We start from the raw sequence: 13,626 nt of genomic DNA, 5'->3' as shown, positions 1-13,626 counted from the left end.
AACCCGTCTACATTCACGAATGAGAGAAATCCTCTATAGCCAATACATAATTAACAGAGCTCAACCTAGTGCTTAGAGCGGAAACAATCTTACAATCCTAGTTTCTAAGACACTTTACATGTTTAACAACTCTTACATCTAATATATGTACTATTATATTCTCTCGTAACCTTGAATTGGTTCTCTAACCTTGAATTGATTATCACCACTATATTTATTGGTAGTATAGGAGACATTTTATTTCTAATAGGATTAATATTTCAATTTCTAATATGACTCAGAATTATATTCATATTCATAATCGTATTCTTAATTAAATAATTTTCTTAAAGACATACAATATTTTTAGAACAAATAGGAAAACGAGTCATAATATCCGAACATGTTATCCATCTACCAACGGTATATATACAAAGTGGTCACCTACCACATTTGTGACTTACCTGGTCTATTGGATTTGTAAGGTGTTCAATGAAACCTCGAGATTAGCTAAGGTGCATGTAAGCTGACCTGGACACCCCAGTTATAAAAAAAAATAATTAAAAAAAAAAGTTTGCTAAGTTATAACAAAAATTCAAATTGAATTGATAAATTTGTACATATATATAGGACAGCCAATCAAAATACATATAATCCAGAGACAATATTAACTCTAATTCTTGGAAGTTTATGCAAAAGACGAACCAGTGGTCCACCATCAAGCAAATGTCAATTCAGAGAAAAAAAAAATCTTATTTTTCATAGTAGATACATGTGATCTCGTTTTGGTTGTATTTATTTAAACAATAATAATATACTTATAAAGAAATATTATAAAAAATTTTATATAAAGTAAGGTAGCAAAAAATGAATGGAAGAGTAAAACAAAAAGTCAAACTCATTAAATTCACTCTTCTATTCATTTTTTGTCACATCACTTTGTGTAGAAATCTTTGTAAAAATTTTTTTTATGTGTAGTATTACTCTTATTTAAATGAATTTAATTTTGTTGTTCATCTACCAATGGTATGTTTATATTGAGGATAACGTATATATAATCGGAAAAGCACATGAAAATGAGAACTCTTTTTGCAATTTATATGAAACTTATAAATCAAATTCATGAAACAGAGACATCTTGAGAAAATAAAAATGGTGTCTTACTTGACTATTTACATGTGTAATCCTTCCTGGCTAGTAACCAAATGTAGAAATTAAACCACGTGATAATGGTGCAGAGATTTTTTTTTTTTTTTTTTTAAAGAAAAAAGATCTAACCGCAATACCACTGTAAATATGAGCAAGAGGGAAGGCTCAAAGCAAAGAAAACAACTGCAAGTGTGTAATTGTGGAGTTGTGTATTAAGTGATGGTAAGTCGAAGCAAGTTTGTTCTCTACTTAATTGTTACATTTTATGTAACCCTTTCTAGCGTGACGGAATGTTATGATATTAAAACTCATAAGCTCTTGTTTGTCTTTGGAGATTCACTCTTTGACACCGGCAACAATCCGCATCTTCCCGCAAATGAAGGTAGGTTTCCTACGGGGACTCTTTGGCCCTACGGGATGACCTTCTTTGACAAGCCCACTGGAAGAATCTCTGATGGCCGTCTACTCCCTGACTTCATTGGTATGTACATAAGGCTAGCTAGCTGGTTAGAAACTGACGCAGAATAAATAATTACTATTCTCAGAATTACTTTGGGAAGACATTAATGTAATAATAATATTCTAAAATATGAACTTGGTTACTGGCTGCAGCCACTGATGCAAAATTGAGACTACCAGTACCATACCTGGAGGAAGGAGGTGATTTTACTGATGGAATCAACTTTGCTTCGGCCGGGGCAGGTGTTCTTGGCGAGAGTGAGACGGCGGTAATCTCTTCTTCTTCTTCCTCCGTGTGCTTCATGTCAGCATATATATATTTAAATGTTTTTGTACATGTTTCAGATTAACCTTGGAGTACAATTACCATATTTCAAGACCGTCGTAAAACAATTGGAACAGATATTAGGCCACGAGGAAGCCAAAAGTCTTTTGCACAGATCGGTGCTCTTGTTCAGCATAGGAGGCAACGACTACATGAGGTTTAACATGAACAGAGATCCTACTCTTTCCGAGCAGGTTGAACTTGTAGGGCAGGTGATGGGTAATTATACAGCTGCACTTGAAGTAAGATATATCCTAACCCTTCAATAATATATATATATTACCTGTAACTTAATGTACATATAATTAGATATATTTTTGTGATTTTTGTAGGAATTTTATGCTCTCGGAGTAAGGAAAATTGGGTTCCAGAATGTTGGACCTTTGGGTTGCATGCCAAATGTCAAACAAAAAACCAATAATGTAGAGGTTGATTGTGTAGGTAGATTCATGAGCCAGGCAACATTGCACAACAGTTTCCTAGCTACTGTCCTGGAGCAATTTGAGCTTAAACACCCTGGTTTCAAATATGCATTATTTGATTACTACAATGCTCTTCGTGACAGAATTCTTCATCCCACAGAACATGGTAATTATCAATGCATCAATCAATCATTGTTTTTGATCGTACGTCTTTAATTAATTGGCAAGGTATTAAATTGATTATGGTTTTTTGTTGATCTTCCTTCAGGCTTCAAGGTAGGAAAAGTTGGATGCTGTGGCAGTGGAGTACTGAATGGAGAAAATTGCAGTAGTACTCAGGAACCTTTCAATTTATGCGAAGATGTGAATGAGTATGTGTTTTTTGATGGGGGTCATCATACTGATAGAGCCAACTTTCAACTAGCACAGCTGATGTGGACAGGACCAAAACATGTGATAGGACCTTATTACAATGTCGAGAAGTTGTTTAATCTCTAAATATATGTAGGCTCGGAGAGCTCTAATTAAATAAAGGAGATGCATGCATGTAATATGTCATGTTCCCAGAAAAATAAGGTGATTGGGATTTCGAGTCCATAGCCATAGGTCTAGGACTCATGTAAGAAAAGTTCTCTTGGGATATCTGATCTTGAGATTGTTGTTAATTTCTAGTTTTCATTACAGTAATTTCGAAAAAATCACTGTAATTTCGAAAAAATCACTGAGCAACATTTCAAATTTTTATTTATATTTATTTTCTGTCACGCTAATTTGTACACAAATCTTTGTAAAATTTATTCGTACATCTAGTATTATTATAATATATTAACAATAAATATGATAAGTCAGCAATTACATTGATGACGATAAATAATGGTACGTTTAATGTTTGTATCTCATAGACCACATAAAATGTTCAACATACCCACGTTGTTAACTTAACTTCACACAAATTAAACCTTGGATGAGTATATAGAGATAGAAGTACGAGAATATTGTGAGTCAAAAGTAGACAATATCTTATCCAAAACTTGTGATGTCGATCAAACATTAATTATTTTTCTTAAATAATTTACTTGAATGGCTCATGAATGAAACAATCTAGATTAATACGAAACTAAAAAAATAATAAACACACACAAACCACAAATATACTAAAGAGAAAGAAGAAATACACACGATTTATCTTGGTTCACCCAATTAATAGGTTACGTAATACTGACTCACCTTTTTCGTTTACAATAAATGTAATTTGTCCTATGATTTGCTATCACACTCGTACTAAGAGAAAACAATGTTTATATACTAACTTTAAAAGACTAAAACCTAATATTATAAGGATTTTTATTCCTAAGCCCCAACAAAATAATGAAATAATAACTTAGAGAAATCGTTCAGCGGCTCTTCATGAAAAAATTAAGCCCAAACCACCTACAGACCTGGGTTGCTGCCCTTTATTGTTAAAGTGGTCAATAACTCCAACAATGAGGACCTATTCCCATCTTAATATTGAAGATGAGGATAGATATATATTTCTCATTAGCCAAACACAAATATAGGGGAAATCAGTTATTTAAAAGTTTGGCCTTTGAACCATAACATAAAGATGATTCTTCAAATAATTTACAAAATAACCCAAATTCTTCTTATTTGCAAGAAACAAAAAACCTAACTCATCAAACAGTGCCGACCACTGGTTAAAGTGGCATGGCCCCCAAGCCCACGTTCAATATCCATAAGTCAAACTTTGCATCTTATATTCACACTCTCCACTCACCATTTTAAAAGCAACTGCCATGTGACCACCACCAAATATTGATTAATGGTACTTACTTGCAAACTACAACAGGATTCAATGGCAAGTCTGAGATTCCTTTGTTTTGGGATACTCTTATTTGCAAGTATTCTTCTTAATCCAATTAGTTGCCACGCTCAGTCAAAGCCAGGAGGTGCACGTTAACACATAAAGCCTTGTTTGTGTTTGGAGACTCCTTGTTTGATCCTGGCAACAACCAGTATCTAAATGACAGCAGAAAAGGAATTGCAACACCTTTCCTTATGGAGAAACCTACTTCAAACGCCCCACTGGAAGACTTTCTGATGGCCGCACAGTGCCTGATTTGATTGGTACAACGCATTAATAATGTTAGCTAGTCAATTGCTTCAATTACTTGATGTATCAATGAATTACTTTGAGTGAATTTTGATAGTTTATACTTCATTAAATTGTTGCAGCCCAGTTTGCCAATTTGCCTATACTTGCACCATACCTGCAACCGGGTGCTCATCAATTCACTGATGGGGCAAACTTTGCTTCTGCTGGAGCTGGAGTTCTTGATGAAACTCATCCTGGAACGGTATGCATCTTTGTTTTCTGTATTTTGTATAAAATTAAGGAATATATATAATCTGAACAGAAATTTAACCGATTTGTGTCTCTTTTTTGCAGATACGTCTGAGGTTGCAGCTAAGCTATTTTAAGGATGTGGCGAAATCACTGAAGCAAAAACTAGGTGAAGCAGAAGCCAATAGGGAGTTGAGGAATGCGGTTTATTTGTTTAGCATTGGAGGCAATGATTACTTCAGCTTTTCTCAGACGAACCCCAGAGCTTCTCAGTCCTCCAAGGGTCAATATGTTAAAACAGTCATTGGAAACTTAACATCTGTGCTCAAAGTAAGTCATTTGTCAGAGTTTTAAACTTAATTTTGTAATATTTAGATGATAACTAAGAGTTCATGTTGTAAATTTGTCTGCAGGAGATATATAATATAGGAGGGAGGAAAATTGCATTTCAAAATGCAGGGCCATTGGATTGCCTTCCAGGAATGAAATCTTTTGATCCTAAGCTTGGAAGTGCTTGCTCTGAGGAACCCTCATCACTAGCAAGACTACACAACAGATATCTGGCTGTTCTCCTTAAGAAGCTATCAACCCAGTTCCCAGGATTCAAATATGCAATATTTGATTACTACAGTGCACTTGGTGACAGAGTTGCTAAACCTTCAAAATATGGTAAGTTATGGCCTCAACTTTAATTAAAATGTAATTAATTTTTACATAATCTGTGTTGTAATTTGTTTTCGGGGTTTTATGTTGTGAAGGATTCAAAGAGGGGAAGGCTGCATGCTGTGGCAGTGGACCTTACAGAGGAATGAATTGTGGGAACACAATAAATGGAACTAAATCCTTCGAGTTATGCAGTAATCCTGGAGAATATGTTTGGTTTGATGGTGGACATACTACAGAAAGAGCTAACACTCAACTAGCTAAGCTGCTTTGGAATGGAGCCCCACCAGTCACAGGGCCTCGCAATATGAAACAACTTTTTAACCTTTGATTATTAGACTATCTTGTATGCTTATTCAGATTATGCAGTCTGATTAGTTTCAATAAAATTCTTCAGTAACTTGCTCTGGATTCAAATCAAATTTCCCTGATAAAACTTTGCCATCTATTATGCTAGCATATTACTAAGATGGCCTATCTTTATCCAAGTCGTTTTCACGAAGTCTGAAGTCAACCTAAGGCACATGAATAAATGTGAACATCCTGACAATGCTGTGAAACGCTTCTTCCAATCTCATCAATACGCGTGGGGTGGACTGTGGAGCTATTAATTGTTGTTGAAGTTGTAACATGAATCAGCACAATCTTCATTCAACAAATTATGTAAAAGTCTCAGTCTCAGATTAAACAAACCCCTGTTGACATGTTTATTTTCCCACTATAATCTTCAGTAGCTTTCCCTGGAATAAATCTTATTTTTCTCTTGTATTACTTCATTTCCTGCGTCATTCCCCGATAAACAGGCTGGATTCCACAGTGCTAGCTACCCAATTACTCTTCTTCTAAGCTTCCATAGTTTAAACTCCAAACACTTCTCATCTTTACACAAGTCGTTTTCTCTAGTTTTAACTCAAAATTTGCATCTAAGTAGTACAGATTTCTGATAAAGTTGTCTCCAAGAACAATTAATTCTTCCAAATAAACTGCCAAATCTACTAAATAAAACTCCGCATATAACTATAAAATGTAAGAATGTATATTACATAACATCAATGGAATGTGCCGCAGTGCTCTAAGAATAAAATAAGCAGCTGCTCTAATCTGAATACATGTATAAGATAATACAGTGATCAAAGACTGAATAACTGTTTCATATTGTAAGGCCCTGTGACCGGTGGTGCTCCATTCCAGAGCAGCTGAGCTAGCTGGGTATTAGTATTTTCTGTAGTATGTCCACCATCAAACCACACATATTCTTTAGGATCACTGCACACCTCAAAAGATTGTGTCCCATTTATTGTTTTCCCACAGTTCATTCCTCTGTAAGTCCCACTGCCACAGCATGCAGCCTTCCCCTCTTTGAATCCTTCACAAATTACAACACAGATTATGATTAAGGAATGTAAGAGGAAGTAGAAATGAAGTATACATGGTTGATGAAAGTTGAGGTCATTATAACTTACCATATTTTGAAGGGTAAGCAACTCTGTCACCAATTGCATTGTAGTAATCAAAGATGGAATATTTGAATCCTGGCAACTGGGTTGATAGCTTCTTCAGAACAACAGCCAGATATCTGTTGTGTAGTCTTGCAAGTGATGAGGGTGCTTCTGAACAAGCACTTCCAAGTGTTGGATCAAGTGATTTCATCATTGGTAGGCAACCCAGTTTCCCTGCATTTTGGAATGCAATTTTCCTTCCTCCCACATGATATATCTCCTGCAGTTGAATTAACAAAATAAAATTGGAACATGAACTCATGGTTATCATCTGATTAGAACAAAATTTAACTTTAAAACTGTGACAAATGTTACTTACCGTGAGAACAGATGTTAAGTTGCCAATAACTGATTTAACATATTGACCCTTGGAGGACTGAGAAGCTTTAGGGTTCATAGAGGAAAAGCTGAAGTAGTCATTGCCTCCAATGCTAAACAGATAAACAGCATTCCTCAACACCTTCTTGGCCTCTTTATCACCTAGTTTCTGTTTCAGTGACTTCTCCACATCCTTAAAGTAGCTAAGCTGCAACTTCAGATGTATCTGCCAAACAAAAGAACAACAATCAAACGACTGATTCCCACTATTAAGCCTAACTTTCCACCATGGAAAAACAAAGGCTTATACCGTTCCAGGATGAGTTGCATCGAGAACACCAGCTCCAGCAGAAGCAAAGTTAGTCCCATCAGTGAATTGATGAGCCCCCGGTCGCAAGTATGGTGGGAGTATAGGCAAATTGGCAAACTGGGCTGCATGCAACAAATTAATGAAGTACAAAGTGTGATAAAAATATATTCAGTTGCATATACTTGAAGTAATTTAAACAATTGACTAGCTAACATTATTAATGTGTTATACCAATCAAATCAGGCACTGTACGGCCATCAGAAAGTCTGCCAGTGGGGCGTTTGAAGTAAGTTTCTCCATAAGGCCAGGTTGTTGCAACCTCTTGTGTGGTTTCATTAAGATACTGGTTGTTGCCAGGATCAAACAAAGAGTCCCCAAACACAAACAAGGCCTTATGTGCTACTTCTCCATGCTTCGACTGAGCATGGCAGCTAATTGGATTAAGAAAAACACTTGCAAGTAAGAGTATTCCACAACAAAGGAAGCTCAGACTGGGCATTGGATCTCCTGTTTTAACTGGCTAGCTAAACGAAGCTCTTCAACTTTGTGTGTAGTACTGTTTGTAAATTGTAATGCTGAATAGGATCCTATAGAGTCACTTATATATACAGTTTCTGAGATGGGCCACGGAGAATTCAAAAAGTATTGGCTGATTTCGGGGTGGTGTTCTGTTCACATGGCAGTTGCCTTGAAACTGTGAGTGGAGAGAGTGTGAACATGACAAGCACACGTCTGAATTTCAGAGAATTGTGGGCATGGGGCCATAGCGTGTTGACTTGGGTCGGAGTTTGAGATGTTTCTTAAGACCAAAATTTTGTATCCATGATTGTAGAGAGATATATTAACATACTTAAAAGAGATGTACAGGTTTCTTGCATACAATGGTATGAATCGACACAATTTTTCCTTAAGCGGAAGTCTTGACAAACTAAATCATACGCATGAGTTTGAGAATTTAGATCAAACAATTAAGAAATGGTTGACTCTTGTTTAGGTTACCACTGGAATTCAACAAATTAGTCTTATGTATTACCCCATTAACTACGTCATTGCCGAATTGACACTTTGAAATCTCTTCATGAATTGTTACTATCAGAACATCAATTAAAGTTATTAATTAAATCTTTCTAAGATCTGACCTTTTTATTAGAGAATGTTATTTCTTAGCATGATTTCTCCAAAACGTGTGGGGTGGGGTCATAAATTGTCGTGTTTCCATTCATGATATCAATAGATGGAAATGTTGAAACCATAAAAATAATGTGTGCATGTTCAGCTATATATCCAATATATTAGTTTTCTACAGCTTCTTTTTTTTATCAAAAAAAAAATTGAATAATAAGTTAAATTCTCATTTTCGGATAAAAATATTGCATGTTGTGTGTTATAAGTTGTATTTGTATCACACCGTTAATTTAATAGGTTATTATGGTGTATCTATAAAGATTACAATGGCGACCGATTTTGCGAGAACTCACCTCGGGATTCTCTACAATCGACATGGACAGGGACGAATTTATTCCTCATTCCCGGGAATGGGGATAGCTGGCCCCCGACTGCCCCGATTTGATCTAATCCGCTTATATTTTACAAGAGTAATACTAGCCTTACAAAGAGGCATATAAAGAGTTATACAAAGAGCCAAATTCAGTCCTTGAAATTCATGATTATCTCTTTATCTGCCTCTTTCTCTCTCTCTTTTTCCCTTCTTTCAAAGACTGGATTTGACTCTTTGTATGGCTCTTTGTATCCCTCTTTGTAAGGCTAGAATTACTCATTTTACAATAACACCCTTATACGTTATCATAATTTTTCCCTAAACCTACTCCACGCAATGGGGATAGCTGGCCCCCGATTGCCCCGACTTGATCTAATCCGCTTATATTTTACAAGAGTAATACTAGCCTTACAAAGAGACATATAAAAAGTCATACAAAGAGTCAAATCCAATCCTTGAAATTCATGATTAGCTCTTTTTCTCTCTCTTTTTCCCTTCTTTCAAAGACTGGATTTGACTCTTTGTATGGCTCTTTATATCCCTCTTTGTAAGGCTAGAATTACTCATTTTACAATAACACCCTTATACGTTATCATAATTTTTCCCTAAACCTCCTCCACGCAATGGGGATAGCTGGCCCCCGATTGCCCCGACTTGATCTAATCCGCTTATATTTTACAAGAGTAATACTAGTCTTACAAAGAGACATATAAAGAGTCATACAAAGAGTCAAATCCAATCCTTGAAATTCATGATTACCTCTTTCTCTGCCTCTTTCTCTCTCTCTTTTTCCCTTCTTTCAAATGTTAGATTTGACTCTTTGTATGATTCTTTGTCTCCCTCTTTGTAAGGCTAGAATTACTCATTTTATAATAACACCCTTGCACGTTATCATAATTTTTCCCTAAACCTCCTCCACGCAAATCACCACCGCTCATCCACTGTAGACGACCGATGTCATTGCAACGCCGCCTATTTGTCCTCCGGTTCTCCAGATTCGCCTTTCCAATTCACATTTTTCTTCGTCTCTAGATCTTTGCCTATTTGTTCGACTTTTCAAATTCGTCTCCTTCATCTAATCGTATTCAATTCACTCTTCAGCTTCCCAATTCCTTGATTCTGGTTTTAACGTATTCCTTATGTTCCCTAAAGTTTGAAAAGTAGTTTTTAGAAATGAAAAAACTATTGTTTCTAATCCTAATTGCATTTTTTTCTGGTTTTAAGGGACGTAGGGAATGAGTCTTTTCCCCGCAGTGTGGGGACTGGGTTTGGGGGCGAGGATGGGGATGCGGATGCGGATGGAGAATGGGAAACCTAACCCCACCTTGCCTCGTTGTCATCTCTATGAATATATGTTGTTTGACTCTCCTATTAGTTTTTGGGAGTGAGTTTTACTCAAACCGTCGTTGAGTCGCTCCTCCCTTGCCATGGCTTGAGTACACAAAGCCTCACTTTTTAGTTTTTATTACGAATAATACTACATAAATAATTCTCTCTTACAAATTTTTTTTTTACAATTATGATATGATCATTTATAATTGATCAGTTTATAATAGGTCTTACATAGATTTTATATGGATCTTGTATAATTCTTACTAATTAATTGTGAATTGACTAATTATAAATTATTATATTAGAATTATAAAAAAAATTTGTGAGAAAAAATTATTGATATTTTATTATACTTTTTTATAATTGTGGCTTTCATGCATGGAAGGCTTTTGTCCTGCTGCTTAATACCATGAGGTCCCATGCAATGATGTTGACCATGACTTGGAATCAGCACAATGCCACAATCTTCAGATTAAAAAGCACTTGTTGACTTGTTTATGCTCCCAAAAAAATCTTCATAACTTTCCCTCGAATTCGTCCAATTTGTCTTTTGTATTACCTCATTTCCTCCGTCATTTCCCATTAAACACTCTGGATTCCACAGTCCTAGCTGCCCAATTACTCGTCCTCTAAGTTCTAAGCTTCCATGCATGTTGTTTCAACTCCAAACATCTCCGATCTTGACCCAAGTCGTTTAATTTTCTCCAGTTTCAAGTCGATCTTCGCATCGTCACAATAAATCAGAACGCCCTGGTAATGTTACTCCTCAGTTTTACAGAATTCCCATGCTGTTATCTTTAAGAACGATTAGTTCTTCCAAATTCCATTACGAGTGGGATGCAGCTATTAATTGTTCGGTTCCCAACTTTAACACTGATCAATCCTCATCTTAAACTATAATCCTACACAAACGCTTCACGTACAATGTTGGGATACATATTTTTAACATTGATTAAGTAAATTTATAATCAATATGGTGTTAACAAATAAACTGCCAGATCAACTGAAATAATACTCTAATATAACTCTATAAGATGTAATATTATTATTAAAAAAATGAGAAGGTATACTACATAACATCAATGGGATCTGCTGCAGTGCTCTAATAATAAAATAAGCAGCTGCTTTAATCTGAATACATGTATAAGAAAATACGGTGATCAAAGACTGAATAGCTGTTTCATATTGTAAGGCCCTGTGACTGGTGGAGCTCCATTCCAGAGCAGCTGAGCTAGCTGGGTATTAGTATTTTCTGTAGTATGTCCACCATCAAACCACACATATTCTTTAGGATCACTGCACACCTCAAAAGATTGTGTCCCATTTATTGTTTTCCCACAGTTCATTCCTCTGTAAGTCCCACTGCCACAGCATGCAGCCTTCCCCTCTTTGAATCCTTCACAAATTACAACACAGATTATGATTAAGAAATGTAAGAGGAAGTAGAAATGAAGTATACATGGTTGATGAAAGTTGAGGTCATAATAACTTACCATATTTTGAAGGGTAAGCAACTCTGTCACGAATTGCATTGTAGTAATCAAAGATGGAATATTTGAATCCTGGCAACTGGGTTGATAGCTTCTTAAGAACAGCAGCCAGGTATCTGTTGTGTAGTCTTGCAAGTGATGAGGGTGCTTCTGAACAAGCACTTCCAAGTGTTGGATCAAGTGATTTCATCATTGGTAGGCAACCCAATTTCCCTGCATTTTGGAATGCAATTTTCCTTCCTCCCATATGATATATCTCCTGCAGTTGAATTAACAAAATAAAATTGAACATGAACTCTTGGTTATCATCTGATTAGAACAAAATTTAAGTTTAAAACTGTGACAAATGTTACTTACTGTGAGAACAGATGTTAAGTTGCCAATAACTGATTTAACATATTGACCCTTGGAGGACTGAGAAGCTTTGCGGTTCATAGAGGAAAAGCTGAAGTAATCATTTCCTCCAATGCTAAACAAATAAACAGCATTTCTCAACACCTTCTTGGCCTCTTTGTCACCTAGTTTTTGTTTCAATGACTTCTCCACATCCTTAAAATAACTAAGCTGCAACTTCAGGTGTATCTGCAAAAACAAAAGAACAATAATCAAACTACTAATTCCCACTATTAAGCCTAAACTTTCCACCACTGAAAAACAAAGACGTATACCGTTCCAGGATGAGTTGCCTCCAGAACACCAGCTCCAGCAGAAGCAAAGTTAGTCCCATCAGTGAATTGATGAGCCCCCGGTTGCAAGTATGGTGGGAGTATAGGCAAATTGGCAAACTGGGCTGCAACATATTAATGATGTATGCTCTGTCAAAATTTACTCACAGTTGCATTGATACAAGTAGCAATTACTGACTAATATTAATGTCATACCAATCAAATCAGGCACCATGCGGCCATCGGAAAGTCTGCCAGTGGGCCGTTTGAAGTAAGTTTCTCCATAAGGCCATGTAGTTGCGACCTCTTGTGTGGTGTCATTGAGATACTGGTTGTTGCCAGGATCAAACAAAGAGTCCCCAAACACAAACAAGGCCTTATGTGTTGCATCTCCACGCTTGGACTGAGCATGGCAGCCAACTGGATTAAGAAAAACACTAGCAAACAAGAGTATCCCACAACAAAGAAAGCTCAGACTGGCCATTGGATCTCCTGTTTTAACTGGCTAGCTAAACGAAGCTCTTCAACTTTGTGTATAGTACTGTTTGTAAATTGTAATGCTGAATAGGTTCCTATAGAGTTACTTATATATAGAGTTTCTGAGATGGGCCACGGAGAATTCAAGAAGTATTGGTTAATTTCGGTGGTAGTGATCACATGGCAGTTGCTTTGAAATTGTGAGTGGAGAGAGTGTGAATGTAAGAAGCAAAGTTTGACCTTCAGATGGTTGTGGGATTGGGGCCACGGCGTGTTGAATTTGGTGTAGAAGTAATTAAAGAAGGATCTGTCCCCACGCCACGATTCCATATATGTTTCTTTATGATACTTAAAAGCCAGTCTTCCTTTCACTTTGCCAAAATATTTTATTCTATCATATTTTTCATATTATAATTTGCACAGCATGTTAAAGGGGTAAAACTCATTCGGCTCTTCAACTATCACATGTAATTTTCCCGATGCAGAAGCCTTAATTAAATCAGAAAATCATGCATGAGTTCAGCTCATGATCATGAAACAATTAAGCAATGGTTGACTTGTTCACGTTTCCCACTAAAAATCAGGAGTTAATTGGCATGGAATTCAGCTGATTTGTCTCATATATTACCTCATCAGCTACGTCATTGCTGATTTGACACTTTGGATTCTACTGTACATGTTAGCTTCTTACACGTT

General features: G+C 36.2%; 3 protein-coding genes across 3 annotated transcripts; 1 reads left to right on the top strand and 2 right to left on the bottom strand.

Annotated features, from left to right (window-relative positions):
* Positions 1–1,320: 1,320 nt before the first annotated feature.
* LOC116117580 (GDSL esterase/lipase 3-like) lies at positions 1,321–5,752 on the top strand. The gene is given in 11 exon segments (XM_031403600.1): positions 1,321–1,609; positions 1,741–1,856; positions 1,933–2,154; positions 2,245–2,500; positions 2,603–2,787; positions 4,258–4,374; positions 4,377–4,461; positions 4,570–4,691; positions 4,784–5,008; positions 5,092–5,347; positions 5,437–5,752. Coding segments are annotated over 11 exon segments (2,082 nt in total). The 5' UTR covers positions 1,321–1,347; the 3' UTR covers positions 5,673–5,752.
* A 658-nt stretch (positions 5,753–6,410) lies between these two features.
* On the bottom strand, positions 6,411–7,967 carry LOC116117563 (GDSL esterase/lipase 1-like). The gene is made up of 5 exons (XM_031403577.1): positions 7,700–7,967; positions 7,469–7,590; positions 7,160–7,384; positions 6,805–7,060; positions 6,411–6,707 (listed from the first exon to the last, which is right to left on the bottom strand). Exons 1-5 carry the CDS (start codon positions 7,965–7,967, stop codon positions 6,472–6,474), a joined length of 1,107 nt encoding a protein of 368 aa, XP_031259437.1. The 3' UTR covers positions 6,411–6,471.
* Positions 7,968–11,391: 3,424 nt separating this feature from the next.
* Positions 11,392–13,020, bottom strand: LOC116117588 (GDSL esterase/lipase 1-like). Its single transcript, XM_031403613.1, has 5 exons — positions 12,670–13,020; positions 12,457–12,578; positions 12,146–12,370; positions 11,792–12,047; positions 11,392–11,694 (listed from the first exon to the last, which is right to left on the bottom strand). Exons 1-5 carry the CDS (start codon positions 12,935–12,937, stop codon positions 11,459–11,461), a joined length of 1,107 nt encoding a protein of 368 aa, XP_031259473.1. The 5' UTR covers positions 12,938–13,020; the 3' UTR covers positions 11,392–11,458.
* Positions 13,021–13,626: the final 606 nt, after the last annotated feature.

This window comes from Pistacia vera, unplaced genomic scaffold (assembly GCF_008641045.1).
Source record: "Pistacia vera cultivar Batoury unplaced genomic scaffold, PisVer_v2 Contig1233, whole genome shotgun sequence".
Lineage (NCBI taxonomy): Eukaryota > Viridiplantae > Streptophyta > Magnoliopsida > Sapindales > Anacardiaceae > Pistacia > Pistacia vera.
This window is presented reverse-complemented; position numbering and strand designations above follow the sequence as displayed.